The following is a 16,564-nucleotide window of genomic DNA, read 5'->3' as shown; positions in this document are numbered from 1 at the left end:
TGTAGGGGAACATAAATACCTGGGTATAATGATTGACGATAAATTAAAGTGACAAACTCAGACCGACGTTTACAGGAAGGCGACTAGTAAGTTGTTCTTCCTGAGGTCACTTTTTTCGAGTCTGTGGTACTTAGCACTCTTATGTATGGGGTCTGTGCATGGGGCCCGTGCCTGTCTGCACAGGACCAATGCAAATGCAGGAAGATCCTTAAAAAAGCGGAAATCATCATTGGTGTGAAAATGGAGCACTGGGAGGCCAGGCTGCGTCGTTGCGTGCTCAAAAAACTGGCTAGAATATTGTCAGAGTCCTCACATCCTTCATTTAACCTACTTGAAGGGCAGCGAAGCAGTTTTAGCGGCAGACTAAAAGAAATCAGGTGCAGGACTGACAGATATAAAAAATCATTCGTGCCGAGTTCTATCCATCTGTTCAATACGAATAAGGGGGTGAAGATAGCTCTGAGTGGTGAATAATTTCCGGGTCTCTTAGATCAGTAAACTGTGAGTTTGTTTCTTATTGTGTATATTTTAGTAGTTTTTATTCAATATATGTTGTATGTCCATGGTATTTTTGTATTTTTGTAATGTATTTAAAATGTGTCTTTATGGCCTTTTGTGACAACTTTCCTTTCCTCCGTCGGGGGATAATAAATTGTTTATTATTATTATTATTATTATCCTGCCTAAAATATTATACGTATTTCAGACAATCCTGTGGGCGTTTCTGGCATATTTCTACATGAACTGTGCTCTATGGCTGCCCACTTTTTATTGGGAGGCCTCAAAACCTTGTGCGGCCAACTCCACACTCTCCAGGGGGCGTGGGTCTCCCAGACTTTTCCCTATATAATTGGGCCACGGTGCTTATCTGTATACTTAATCTTATACCCAGGGCCCGGCACACACTATGGGTGTCAATAGAGGAACACTGTAGTCAATGCCCCTTAGTGGAGGCTCTCTGGATACCTGCTGGCACTCGGTCTTGCCTCTCTCTCTATAAAAGACTATCCTTAAGGTATGGGATGGCACTTTGTGAAGAGGCTTTGTGTTCATTTGTCCTAGCCTATTCTCCCCTCTGTCCTACAACCCGTAGTTCCCTCTTAGCCTGGCTGATCCGGGCTTCTTGTCAGTCCCTGAGACTACAGTCATCCAAATCAGACATTTACTATCCACATCAGGTCTTAAACCTGTGGGGGACATGATTCTGCAGGGAATCCAGCAGGGGTACAAGTGGCTCACTATACAGCAAGTAAACAGTTTCTGTAGATCCCTGGCTCCGGTGGCTGATTTATCCAAAGATTTGACTACCTTTGAGGCATGGTGTGTAAGTAGTGCACCATCCGTTCATATGATATTGTTGATATACGGTTTGTTACTTAGGAAGAGCCATGGTGGTGGTAAGACAGGTTTCCAAGGCTCATTGGAAGGGAATTCTCAGATAGGGAGTGGTCTAGAGCTATGGCCTTCCCCCACAAGGCATCTATTTCCTGTCAACTTCAGGAAACAAACTATAAAATCTTATCACAGTGGTATAGTCCTTTACTCCTATTACCCCTCTGTATCTTATAGTTGCTAAGGTATGGGACTGCCGAGGGGCAGATGATAGACATATGGTTGAAATGTCTAGGGATGCAGGCGCTATAAGAGGCTGTTTCTGCCGTCCACAAATGCCTCATCCTCGACCCCTTGCCAGCACGACATTGCTCTACTGTCCATGTTTCCTGGAGCATACAAAAAGGTGAAAAAAGAGCTTCTAAGGCACATTGTGATGGCACTAAGGCGAATAATCCCCAAATTATCAAAATCTAACTCTGTACCCTTCAGGGCGATGTGGGCAGCCGAAATTGCGTATGTAGTGAAAGAACTGGTGGTATTGGATGACTTCAGACTGGATGCAGCCAACAGGTTTCATCTTATGTGGCTCCAATGGACATCTCTTAGAGACTCCCCGGAGTTTGTCACATAGATCACAGGGCATTAACAAGTGGATCATAAGTGAGACACTGCCCTTATACCCTTTCTCCCTTAACCCACCCCCTTCTCCTGCACCTGCCCCCCACCTTTAATGTGGGTTTTTTAGTGTCTGTGTGTCTTGTCTTGTGGATGTTGTGTTGCTTATTTGTCTGGCCCTAGTTTTAGTAATGGAGGGCCTCCTGTAGCTGGGCCTGTGGCTGAGGCCCCATCGGGGGTCTGACGCAATAATAATATTGGTACTACCTTCATGATATGATGTGTGAGCGATAATACGGAAATGCACTTATCTTTGTCTTCATTGCATACTTAACTGTGACATTTACTGTCTTGTTTGTAAATTATATCATTTTATTGCAATAAAACTTTCCTGAACTATAATGTGACGCAGTATAAGATTGAGGAGTTGTAAATTCAGTTGGTCTACTTTAATGTATTAAAATAAAAAAAATGTTTGGCAAAACTTTTTTAACAGAATTTGAAGCCACGTCCCCTCTTTTCGAGGTCACACACTATTTTTGGAAAATTTGGGAAAATACCAAAAAATCTAAATAAATCTAATAAATTTCCTCTCTTATTGTAATTTTTATTGATTTTAGGTATTTTAACGACCTGTGAAATCTGACCGGATGCATTTTCCAGGGTGACACAAATGTTTTTCAAACTCTTTCCCCCCTCATGTCCTTTATAAAGTCATTTACACAGTAGTTTTGTAGGAAGTGAATTGTGACATATTAAATTTATATTTTTGTCCCATCTGATATGAAGAATATTTTTGGATATTAGAAATGTTTTCATATTTAGTTATGTGAGAATCCTTGTAGATTACATCTCAGATGAGGTAATTATCTCTCTGTGACATAAATCAGGGGTGCACCGGGGAGGTGGCTGGAGATCCCTCTGCTCTGGATCTCCGATGAATGAAAGTATAAAAGGACCTTATATTGATGTGTTATAATAATGGCTGTTCTATCCCCAGGCCCTTATCCTGTGCTGTGATATGTCTTACTATAAAGATCTAATGTTCGTAGGTAAAATACTGTATAAATACTGTACTCATCTAGATGTTCTGCACTGCTGGAGATGAGGTGAGTCTTCCTATCACTTCCTGGGCTGAATGTAGAATTCATCTGCCATCGTGAGGATAATCTGTAACTACTGAAGGGCAGGTCTGAGCACAAACATGGAAATGTGATAAGTTATTAATAAACAAAAGGCAGAGTAAAAGAACAAGAAAGAAATTGCCGTCAATATTTGTTGTGTCCAATCTTTGCCTTCAGAACAGCATCAATACTTCTAGATATTCCAGAGATAGTAAAGGACTAAGCCCAGATCTGGTGCGGGAGTCCCATTGCTTCCATCCTTCTGCCTCCTCATATGATACCAGGACGGATGAGGTGTAGGTCTGGGGTCTGTATGGAGCAAATCACTTCCAGGATTTCTTTCAGAGTTTGGTCAGAGCAAATATCAATGTGTTTTAGATTTGGCTTTTATTTTGCTTCTCATTTTCAATTATAGAAATAAACATTTTTACATTCATGTTTTAAAATCTTTTTTACTTTGCCTTTTCTTCCACAACTGACTAAAACTTTTTCAGAATACTGTGTTTTTTAACTTGGGTTGGGTGTGGTGCATATACCAGGAGACATGCCAGTACACCAGGAGATGTGGAGGAGGCTATAGGAGTACAACAACCCAGTAGCTGATCCATTACGTAGGAGTAAGAGGTGGATGAGTGACAGGTACCTGCACAATGACCTCCAGCAGCTACTAACATCCATGAGTCTCCTCAGACTGTCAGAAAAAGACTCTATGAGGGTGATATAAAAGCCCAATTTCCACAAGACCGTGTCAGGAGTTCCTGCATGATAAAGACGTCTATGCTATAAACTTGCCTCTCTAGTTCCCAGACCAATCAAGAACATCTGAGACATCATATCTTGTTCCATCAAGCACCATCACGTTGCACACAGACTGTCTAGGAGATTCATGATGCTTTAATCTAGGTCGAGGTCTCAGTATAACATCAACAGTCTCATCAGGAGAATGCCCAGGCACTTTATGGAGGTCATACAGGAATAGGAAGGCCACATACTCTACTGACCCTCATCAGGAGCTTGTCCAGGCATTGAATGGAGGCCACATACTCTACTGAGTCTCGTCAGAATCCGGTCCGGGCATTTTAGGGAACTTACATAGGAATGTGAAGGCCACACACACACTACTGAGCCTCATCAGGAGCTTGTCCAGGCATTGTAGGGAGGTCAGAGGCATGTGGAGGCCAAACACACTACTGAGCCTCCTATAAAGCTTTCCCAGGCATTGTAGGGAGGTCATAGAGGCACATGGAAGGCACATATGTTTTAAAAAGTCGATGACAGAATTTTCTGTTTCCAGTATTAGACCTTAGTAGATAAATCAAACAAATGTAAAACAACAAAACAAAAAGACAGGTGCACATTTTTAGACAAAAGATAAATGACTCCTAAGACAAGACAAATATATTTTACATCATAAGGGAGCTGTTTTTTAAATTGTTTATGTTTGAGCCTATAGGACATGTGATCATTAAGAAAACAAAAAATCATGTGAGTTATAAATTGGGAAATAGGGTTGGACATTATCTTTCAACCTTTTCTTCCAGAGACTTTGCCCTGATTGGGAAGGTTTGATGTGACCATTACAATAACAGAGATAATCCCAACAAGACTGAAATGTAACAACTAAAATAAAACCAATTTAATCCAAACAACGGCTTGGAAGAAGTTGACCATGTGTAATATTATTGAATGAATTTTTTAGCCTGTGAACAATTTTTTGTTTCCGCAAAGATACTTGTACTTCACTGAGCAACTGTAATGGCCTGAAATACATCTCCTGTCAAACCATCAACTTCCTATGATAAATTTGACTTTATTACGTTCTCCACATGGCAAATAATGTCACCTCCATCTTCCTTCTGGGATTTCCGAATCTACACAACTTCACATTTCCCTTCTTCTCCCTCCTGGTTCTTATCTTCTGTGGGACAATATCAGGAAACCTTCTCATCATGGTCTTGTATCTAGTGAGTAAAACCCTCCAGTCCCCCATGTACTTCTTCATTACACAGCTGTCATTGTGTGACCTCCTGCTGACCACAGACATTGTCCCCGTCCTTCTTCACACTGTCCTGTATGGGGGAGGTACTATCACTCTCATCATCTGCATGATTCAGTTTTCTGTCTATGGTACTTCAGAGACCTCTGAATGTCTTCTTCTGTCGGTGATGTCCTATGACCGGTATGTGGCCATCTGTAACCCCCTCCGTTATCACTTCATCATGAATCATAGGTTTTGTGTGATATCAGTAATTATGATTTGGTTGATGGGCTTTATATTCTTGGTGCTTGATATAACTTCTATCCTTAGTTTACATTTCTGTGGACCACATGTCATTGACCATTTCTACTGTGACATAGGACCCATAGTGCAACTCTCCTGCTCCGATACATCAAAGATTTACAAACAACTTCTTGTAATGGGAAGTTTGATTCTTTTGACACCCTTTATAGTAATAGTAACGTCCTATGTGTACATTGTCATCACCATCCTGAAGATCCCATCCAATACCGGAAGACATAAAGCCTTCTCCACCTGTAGCTCCCACCTCACTGTGGTCTCCACATTTTATGGCACATTAATCATTGTTTATATGTTTCCAACAACAGGAGATTCCCTGACCCTGAGTAAGGTCCTGTCCCTGATGTATACTGTGCTGACCCCACTGCTTAACCCTATAATATACACCCTGAGGAACCAAGACTTCAAAAATGCATATCTTAAACTCAAACATATGTTCTGAATTCTCAAAATTTCATAAAAATATTTCTAACGCTGTAGTTCAGAATACTATTATGTAATATTCATGTCATCTAGGAAAAAGCAGTCTAGGACAACTAATGTCATCAGATATGTACTAAAATTGGTGTAAAACAATTAGAAAATCTTGTTAAAATATGAAATTAACTGAACCACGGCACAGAAACTACTCTCCATGAGAAAGGTGAGTATGAGGAGCAGGAAAACTATATAACAATACCCTCTGTGCCATAGAGAATGAAGATGCCTTAAAGGAAACCTACCACTTCTGACGGTAGGTATGAGATACAAACACCGGGCACCAGCTCAGGGTGAGCTGGTGCCGGTGCTTAGTCTCGTTAGTGTTAAAACCGCGGTATCGCGGTTTTAACACTTTTGAAACTTTCTAGCAGAAACTTCTTCGGCGCTGCGCGCGATCGTGCGCGCGCAACGCCTGCGGCGTTTCCAATGTAGGCGCGCGCACGATCGTGTGCACGAAGCGCCGAAGCAGTTTCTGCTAGAAAGTTTCAAAAGTGTTAAAACCGCGATACCGCGGTTTTAACACTAACGAGACTAAGCACCGGCACCAGCTCACCCTGAGCTGGTGCCCGGTGTTTGTATCTCATACCTACCGTCAGAAGTGGTAGGTTTCCTTTAAAGAAAATGACTGTTCATGACCATGACTAGAGTACATAATTTATTACTAAGTGGAATTTGTAGATTGACATGAGTGAACTTTTTAAAAATTAGATTTAGCAGATTTGACACATTTAAAAAAAAATTGGCACTGAAGTGCGCATTAGAAATGCTACTTGTAAGCAATAAAGGTGTATGTATATACTAGTACACTAAAAAAAAGTCACAGAGCCCTAAATAGCCAATAGTCACACAGCTCCCAGTAGACAATTAGCATGCAGAACCCCTCAACCAATAGTCACACATCCCACTCTAAGTAATAATCACACACCCCCATGAAAGCAATAGTCACACTGCCCCCTTTAGCCAATAGTCCCACAGGCCAGAGTATTTCCATCAATATAAAAGGGGAATCAATTCTGTACCAACTAGTGTCAAAGGGAACCTGTCACCAGGGACCTCATTTTCACTAAAGACAGGTTAGAGAAGCCCATCACACCTGCAGTGCAAATATGTCTTTCTGCTTTCTCTAAGCATTTGCATTACAACTTACCTTGCATCCTGACAGAATCCTCTGTGTAGTCCCAGGGTTGGGCTTTGGTTTGGATGCAAACAACATGTGACTTGTCTGAGCTGCCGACTCCTCAGCTTTTGGCTCCTACCTTTGTGCTCCTTCCTCCCCCACAGTTCCTCCCTCTCCTACTGATGTCAGGTCACTAGGTAATAAGCTCTGAAGGAACAAGGGGGAGGAGCTATACAGGAGAACAAAGGTGGGAGCTAAGATCTGAGCAGTCTGCAGCACAGACAAGTCACAATTTGTTTATTGAAATTCATCCAAACCAAAGCCCAACCCCTGGGACTACACAGAGGATTCTGTAAGGATGCATTATAACACACAATTATATTGTAATGTAAGTGGTTAGAAAAGACAGGCAGATTTACACTGCAGGTGTAATGGGCATCTGCAACCTGTGTTTAGTGAAAATGAGGTCCCTGGTGACAGGTTCCCTTTAAACAGGAGGAGATGGACTTGGAATCGTAGCACAAGAACATAGAAACCCCACTGTTGATCACTTTTATCTTCAGATTTAACCTTGTGACATCTCACCTATACATATGGGACCAGTATAAATCCAAAGGCAACTCACTGGAAGAAACATGAAACAGAAACATGCTGAACTTAAAGACCCTGAGCACACTTGTTTAATTTTATAAAATGTTTAAATTATATTCTTGTTAGCAGTTGGTTTGAATTCAGGTTCTGTTTGGATTTTGGTCCACTCATCTCAACCAAAGAGCAGAAGGGCATTATGGATATATAGATATACATCTCAATGGGGCTTATTTACAAAGGGTCTGTGACATCACATAAGCCTGCCGGTCACTGATTGGCTTTCATGTCTGCACATGTGATCGGGGGTGTTCCTTTCTTCTTCCCAGAGTTCTCTGCCCCATGTAACATGTTGTGCTCGCAGCCATTTTGCTAATAAAGGGGAAAAAATCCCTGTAAACTTCGGCTTCGCGACGAACCGAAGTTTTCCTGAAATTCGAAACAAATTCCACTTCGTTAGAATCGATTCGCCCATCTCTAATTATGACGTATCCTGCTCTCTTCCCCACCCTTCTCCCTGTGTCTGTCAGGGAGATGGACTGTGCAAGAAAGAGGATCATGAGTGATGCCATTAGGACGGACTGAAGGAAGCTGTGTATATATGCAGAGAGAAGCAAAGTGAAAACAGGGAAAAGCTGAAGCTCTCAAAGGAGAATTATTGAAAAGTTTCCATCTGCTTTAAGTGCAGGGATCTGGGGAGTGTGGTCGAATGATGAAATCCAAGTATATTGCCCCCTGCTTCTCCATGTTATGCTGCATATATACAGTATATACTTGTGTATTAGCCGAGTTTTTCAGCACATTAAATGTGCTGAAAAACATCCCCTCGGCTTATACATGAGTCTATTACAAAAAAAATTACCCACTTAAAAGAAATAAACTATACTGGCATGGACGCAGCCATGTTTTCTTCGTGGCCGCTCATACTATGATGTCAGCAGCGGCCGTGTCATAGTATGCTCCTGCTAGAAGAAAACATGGCTGCGTCCAAGAAAGAAGAGGAGCCGCGGAGAAGAAAGAAGACGGAACACGCTGACATCGGGGACATCGGGGAGCCGCGCCGACATCGGAGGGTGAGTATATAACTTTATTTTTTTTTAAGGGCTGTGGTGGTATACAGGCTGGCTGTATACTGCTAGGGGATGTTGTATACTACATGGGGGCTGGCAGGCTGTATACTACTAGGGGATGCTGTATACTACATGGGGGCTGGCAGGCTGTATACTACTAGGGGATGCTGTATACTACATGGGGGCTGGCAGGCTGTATACTACTAGGGGCTGCAGTATACTACTAGGGGCTGCTGTATACTACATGGGGGCTGGCAGGCTGTATACTACTGGGGGCTGGCAGGCTGTATACTACTAGGGGCTGCTGTATACTACATGGGGGCTGGCAGGCTGTATACTACTGGGGGCTGGCAGGCTGTATACTGCTGGGGGCTGGCAGGCTGTATACTACTGGGGGCTGGCAGGCTGTATACTACTGGGGGCTGGCAGGCTGTATACTACTGGGGGCTGGCAGGCTGTATACTACTGGGGGCTGACAGGCTGTATACTACATGGGGGCTGGCAGGCTGTATACTACTGGGGGCTGGCAGGCTGTATACTACATGGGGGCTGGCAGGCTGTATACTACTGGGGGCTGGCAGGCTGTATACTACTGGGGGCCGGCAGGCTGTATACTACATGGGGGCTGGCAGGCTGTATACTACTGGGGGCTGGCAGGCTGTATACTACATGGGGGCTGGCAGGCTGTATACTACTGGGGGCTGGCAGGCTGTATACTACTGGGGGCTGACAGGCTGTATACTACATGGGGGCTGGCAGGCTGTATACTACTGGGGGCTGGCAGGCTGTATACTACATGGGGGCTGGCAGGCTGTATACTACTGGGGGCCGGCAGGCTGTATACTACATGGGGGCTGGCAGGCTGTATACTACTGGGGGCTGGCAGGCTGTATACTACTGGGGGGGGGGGGGTTGACCAATGCATTTCCCACCCTCAGCTTATACTCGAGTCAGTAGTATTTCCCAGTTTTTGGTGGTTAAATTAGGGGTCTCGGCTTATACTCGGGTCAGCTTATACTTGAGTATATACGGTACGTTTTTCTCTGTTATTGGGTTAAAGAAAAGATTCATCATCAATTGGTGGCTCAGGCTCCTGCTGCTAATGGAGACAAATTTCACATGAAAACCCTGTGATACAAACCCCTCTCCCAGCATGTGGCTCTTCCTGTCCAGGGTCTTCCTGCCCGGTGGATGCTCACGTGGATAGAGTAAACATAGGCAGTCACCACCTGCCTTCAAAGGATGTCTTGATATTGAATTATTTTATTCTCCTACTCCCGAGGTGATAAGAGCCCCCATTTTTCTGTGTAAGCGGGGGTCTGATACGGTGGCCAGCCAGTAGGTGTCCCTCTACAGAATAGTATTTGCTGGGCTGTTGCTACACAAACTGCTCTGTGTGTATTACTTGTTATTATGATTGTAGTGGTACTTTTCACAATCTATCATTTTTTCTATTTTAATGTGCTAAATTAATATAATTTTTTTGCAAAATTATTTGTTTTTGCCCACAGACTTTTAACTTTTTCCAAGGTCATGCACTTTTTGTACAATTTGGGAATGTCCAAAACCCTTATTAAATGTGGCACAATGCATTTCAGATAGTAATTTGGTGAAAATTACTCCAAAATTGTGAAGCTAACAGCTTGATATCTTTGTCATCTCACACCTATTATAAAATTATCATGACCAGAGGGGTGGACAGAGAGAACACCATACCAGAAGGTAAAGAATTAGGTTATCTTTCCAAAATTAGCTCCCAAGGGAAATGAAAGTCTGTTGGAGGAGTGTCAGGCTCAAGGGTTGTGGATCCTCTGGACCACTGCAGACGATGACACAAGCCACTACCTGGGACCGGAGTCTAAGTGGTACCCGGTTTTTATCAGAGCCCGCCGCAAAGCGGGTTGGACTAGCTGCGGCGTGGTACCACCAGGTCGTTCATCAGGCGTGACTTGTCTGCAGTGGTGGCCAAGGTTGAGGTACAGAAACAGCAGACAATCTTGTGGTCAGGTCCAGACACAGGGTCATGGCAGGCGGCAGAGATGCAACGTCAGAGTCTGATCCGGGGTCAGCAACAGGAGGTCCAAGCAGATGGGTACAGGAACACAGCACATAGGACAGCAGCACGGAGGAACACTGGTACGCAGGAACACGGAGGGGCTCAGGTAGACACAGGAATACGGAGGGACTCAGGAACGCAGGAAACACAGGAACCCAGGAGACACTGGAACGCAGGAAACACTGGAACGCGGGAGCTCCCATGACAAGGAGCAATTGAGCGAAAACTGTTAGTCTATGATTAAGAAAGCTTTTGAGGAAGAGAGGAAAAAAATTGTGAGGGATTTGTCTAGAGCCAGGTGCCAAAAGTATGCACAAAATGGGGGAGAGAGATAATGGAGTGGTGTTGCAGCGTCAGACCCCAGGGCTGGATGTGGATCCAGATGTGTTGTGTAGAAATAGAGAAAAAACGGGGTCAAAGAGTTAGACGCGCTACATCCGAGGTGTATTATTGATTATTTTTATTGGAAATGTGACTACGCGTTTCAACGCCGTAATGGCGTCTTCATCAGGTCAAACACTGTGGGGTTGCATAGTAAAGAACATAAAATATTATAGTTAGTAGTTAATAGTTAATAGGTTAGTAAACATAGACATAAACATAAAATGCGAATTTAAAACACAAAATGAATGTAAAAGGGTTAAAACAAGAGTTAAAGCCAGGGTTAGGATGAAGGAGGTGTGTATGTGTAAAATGTAAAATGTAAACCGGGAGTCTAGTTTGAGATTGGACAGGTATTTGGTCAAATAGTTGGTTAGTAATGAGCATAATGGTAATAGTAGTAAATATAAATATATGAACAAATAGATAAATATATGAGTTAGATGAGCTAAAGAAGGGTAAATTAAATGGTTGGTGATGAATGAATAGGTGAACATATGGATATATATATATATATAGATAGGTATATGGTAATATAATCGGTGTGTATAGAGGAAAATACCTGCAGTGAGTCCTGCGGTGTCTTAAGGCAGATGCTGTGCTGCCTAAAGGTCCAATACTGAGGAATGTAATGCAGAATGAGATCGGGGTGAAAAATGATAGCGGTGGGGTCAGATGGAAGATGGAGGATAGAGCTAAGAGCTTACTTACCGCTGCGTTCAGTGTGGCGGGGAAGAGGGCTGCGTGCTGTCACCGGCGCGGGATGGACTGAATACGCCCCGGGAAGACACGCGGTTTTTTATTGATTGGTAGGCGGCTGGATCAGGGAGATGTGGGGGCAATGCGCCTGCGCGGGTTACGGAGCGGAGATGTGAAATGGGTACGAGGTGAGTACATGTCGGTGGGGTGATGAGATTGTGTGGTTACAGATTCTGTAATGAAATCGTGTGTGTAATGGGTACTGAATGTGTGTGTATAAATGAGGATGAAATGGAGATGGGATGGGGTTAAATTAAATCGAGATGTGAGAAAAGTTATTATTGGGGATTGATGGAAATAAATAAATAAGAAAATAATGAAGAAATAATAATAAATGAAGATATGATAAATAGATGAGAGTCTTGGCAGACTTGGGTGTATGAGTGGATGAGCATAAATGGATAAATGAATATAATATAGGCTACATGAGTGGATAAATTAACCAAAAATTAAATACAGAGTTAAATGCATAGATGGATAATTAAGTAAATAAATAAATATATAAATAAATATACATAAAAACATATATATATATATATATATATAAACATGTAAATATATAAATATAAACAATTGGATGGTTGGTTAGATAAATAATTAGATAGTTAAGTGCAGGATACAAGAGTGGACAAAGTAATAAATTGAATTAGTATAATGGAGGCATTAAAAATGACAAAAATGAGCCGAGACAATACAGATAGTTCTTAATAAAGATTAAAAATTAGAAATTAGATTAAAAAGTCATTGTTCGTTGGTTAATTAATTAGTTGATTAATTAGAGTGTTAGGGGGTAGTCAGAGGAGGTCCGTAGTGGAATCCAGAGGAAGGGGAGGTGTGAATATGGGGTTAGAATGATGTTTCGACCATATCATTAAGACCAGCGGGGGAGAGGGTGTCCAATTTGTAGATCCAGTATGATTCTCGTTGGCGGAGTTTTTGAAATCTGTTGCTGGTGGTGGAGGGGATCTCTTCAATCGGGGTGATCCTGATGTCGCTAAAGTCCTTGCTGTGTTTGAGAGCAAAGTGGCTCGAGACGCTGTGTTTCAGATAGCCGTTTGTAATGTTGGACCTGTGATTGTTCATACGGATGTGTAATTCCTTGGTAGTTCTGCCAATGTACTGTAGGTTGCATGGGCATTCAAGCAAATAAATGATAAAGGAAGAGTGGCAGTTGAGGAAGGAGGCAATTTCGAAAGACTCACCGGTGGTGGTTGAGATGAAGATCTTTCTTTTGTGCTGGATGTTGGAGCAACATAGACATCTGGGTGTGCCACATTTGTAGGATCCTTTGAGTGTCAGGAAGGTGGTGGATTGGGTCTTAGTTGTCATCTTGAGTTTGCTGGGAGCGAGTATATTTCGGAGGGTTCTGGCTCGTCTGAAAGTAACTGATGGACGGTTGGGTAGAGAGAGTTTGAGATGAGGGTCGCTGAGTAGAATGGGCCAGTGTTTAGTCAGGATGCGTTTAATATTGCTGTGACTAGTGTTGTATGTTGTAATGAAGTTGAGTGGGGGAGTTTTATTGTTGTTTGGTTGTTGGTGAGGTAATTGCTTACTTGGTTGAAGACAATGATTCTGGGTAAGGGATAATGTTTTGATATATGCATCTTGTACTAGTTGTTTGGGGTAGTGTTTGTCCTTAAACCTTTGTTTGAGGATTTTGGCCTGGTTGATGAAAGTGGTAGTGTCTGAGCAGTTTTTTCGGATGCGTTTGAATTGTCCGTAGGGGATGTTGCGGAGCCATGGTGTGTGGTGTGCACTGTGGAAATCCAGATAGCTGTTTACATCCACAGATTTGAAGTGTGTGCTGGTGGAGAAGGTGCCTGTGTCACTGAGTTGGATTGTGAGGTCCAGGAAATCGATTTGTGTGGTGGAAAAATTGTGGGTGAAACTGAGGCCCATATTATTGTTGTTCAGGTGGTTGATAAATTCAGTGGCTGTGTCTATGTTGCCTTCCCAGATAAAGATAAATCGTCTATATAACGGCGAAAGAAGATGATGTGATCACGGAAGGGATTGGGGCCGAGGATGTATTCTTGTTCGAAAGTGCCCATATACAGGTTTGCATACGATGGGGCAAATCTTGTGCCCATTGCGCAGCCTTTGATCTGGCGATAAATGTTATTATCAAAAGAGAAGGAATTGTGGTGGAGAATGAAGTTAGTGCTTTCAAGAAGAAAAGCAGTCTGTGCTGGGGGCATCTTCGGATTTGATGATAGAAAGTTCTCAATGGATTTGATTCCTAGGGCGTGTGGGATGTTGGAATACAGTGCTGATACGTCAGCTGTTAGTAGCGACCAAGCTTTGCAGTTATTGTGGGGGTTGGTAAGGTTGTTGAGTCGTAGAAGTTCATTGATCAGTTGGGTTGAGTCTTTTAGATAGGATGGTAACTGTAGGACAAAGGGTTGAAGGTGGAGGTCTATATAGTGTGACAGATTGCAAGTTAAAGAGTTTATACCAGAGATAATGGGGCAGCCAGGTGGGTTGGTAAGGGATTTATGGATCTTGGGTAGGTGGTAAAAGAAGGGGAGGGGTGGGTTGCTGACGGTGAGGAATTGTTTTTCTTTCTTGCTGAGCAAATTTTGGGAGGAGGCTTCATGAATCAAATTGGTGTAAGTGGTATAATCGGTTGGAATAAGTGTAAGTGTAAAACCCCCTTCCAACCGATTATACCACTTACACCAATTTGATTCATGAAGCCTCCTCCCAAAATTTGCTCAGCAAGAAAGAAAAACAATTCCTCACCGTCAGCAACCCACCCCTCCCCTTCTTTTACCACCTACCCAAGATCCATAAATCCCTTACCAACCCACCTGGCCGCCCCATTATCTCTGGTATAAACTCTTTAACTTGCAATCTGTCACACTGTATAGACCTCCACCTTCAACCCTTTGTCCTACAGTTACCATCCTATCTAAAAGACTCAACCCAACTGATCAATGAACTTCTACGACTCAACAACCTTACCAACCCCCACAATAACTGCAAAGCTTGGTCGCTACTAACAGCTGACGTATCAGCACTGTATTCCAATATCCCACACGCCCTAGGAATCAAATCCATTGAGAACTTTCTATCATCAAATCCGAAGATGCCCCCAGCACAGACTGCTTTTCTTCTTGAAAGCATTAACTTCATTCTCCACCACAATTCCTTCTCTTTTGATAATAACATTTATCGCCAGATCAAAGGCTGCGCAATGGGCACAAGATTTGCCCCATCGTATGCAAACCTGTATATGGGCACTTTCAAACAAGAATACATCCTCGGCCCCAATCCCTTCCGTGATCACATCATCTTCTTTCGCCGTTATATAGACGATTTGTTCTTTATCTGGGAAGGCAACATAGACACAGCCACTGAATTTATCAACCACCTGAACAACAATAATATGGGCCTCAGTTTCACCCACAATTTTTCCACCACACAAATCGATTTCCTGGACCTCACAATCCAACTCAGTGACACAGGCACCTTCTCCACCAGCACACACTTCAAATCTGTGGATGTAAACAGCTATCTGGATTTCCACAGTACACACCACACACCATGGCTCCGCAACATCCCCTACGGACAATTCAAACGCATCCGAAAAAACTGCTCAGACACTACCACTTTCATCAACCAGGCCAAAATCCTCAAACAAAGGTTTAAGGACAAACACTACCCCAAACAACTAGTACAAGATGCATATATCAAAACATTATCCCTTACCCAGAATCATTGTCTTCAACCAAGTAAGCAATTACCTCACCAACAACCAAACAACAATAAAACTCCCCCACTCAACTTCATTACAACATACAACACTAGTCACAGCAATATTAAACGCATCCTGACTAAACACTGGCCCATTCTACTCAGCGACCTTCATCTCAAACTCTCTCTACCCAACCGTCCATCAGTTACTTTCAGACGAGCCAGAACCCTCCGAAATATACTCGCTCCCAGCAAACTCAAGATGACAACTAAGACCCAATCCACCACCTTCCTGACACTCAAAGGATCCTACAAATGTGGCACACCCAGATGTCTATGTTGCTCCAACATCCAGCACAAAAGAAAGATCTTCATCTCAACCACCACCGGTGAGTCTTTCGAAATTGCCTCCTTCCTCAACTGCCACTCTTCCTTTATCATTTATTTGCTTGAATGCCCATGCAACCTACAGTACATTGGCAGAACTACCCAGGAATTACACATCCGTATGAACAATCACAGGTCCAACATTACAAACGGCTATCTGAAACACAGCGTCTCGAGCCACTTTGCTCTCAAACACGGCAAGGACTTTAGCGACATCAGGATCACCCCGATTGAAGAGATCCCCTCCACCACCAGCAACAGATTTCAAAAACTCCGCCAACGAGAATCATACTGGATCTACAAATTGGACACTCTCTCCCCCGCTGGTCTTAATGATATGGTCGAAACATCATTCTAACCCCATATTCACACCTCCCCTTCCTCTGGATTCCACTACGGACCTCCTCTGACTACCCCCTAACAAGACTCTAATTAATCAACTAATTAATTAACCAACGAACAATGACTTTTTAATCTAATTTCTAATTTTTAATCTTTATTAAGAACTATCTGTATTGTCTCGGCTCATTTTTGTCATTTTTAATGCCTCCATTATACTAATTCAATTTATTACTTTGTCCACTCTTGTATCCTGCACTTAACTATCTAATTATTTATCTAACCAACCATCCAATTGTTTATATTTATATATTTACA

At 42.8% G+C, this 16,564-nt stretch overlaps 1 protein-coding gene across 1 annotated transcript; it reads left to right on the top strand.

The window, feature by feature from the left end:
* The first annotated feature begins 4,900 nt into the window (after positions 1-4,900).
* On the top strand, positions 4,901-5,815 carry LOC140128628 (olfactory receptor 11A1-like). Its single transcript, XM_072150326.1, has one exon. The coding sequence runs from the start codon at positions 4,901-4,903 to the stop codon at positions 5,813-5,815; it is 915 nt and encodes a 304-aa protein (XP_072006427.1).
* Positions 5,816-16,564: the final 10,749 nt, after the last annotated feature.

Source organism: Engystomops pustulosus, chromosome 4, assembly GCF_040894005.1.
Source record: "Engystomops pustulosus chromosome 4, aEngPut4.maternal, whole genome shotgun sequence".
NCBI classification, from domain to species: domain Eukaryota; kingdom Metazoa; phylum Chordata; class Amphibia; order Anura; family Leptodactylidae; genus Engystomops; species Engystomops pustulosus.
The sequence above is the reverse complement of the archived record's forward strand: the minus strand, read 5'-3'. Positions and strand labels throughout refer to the sequence as shown.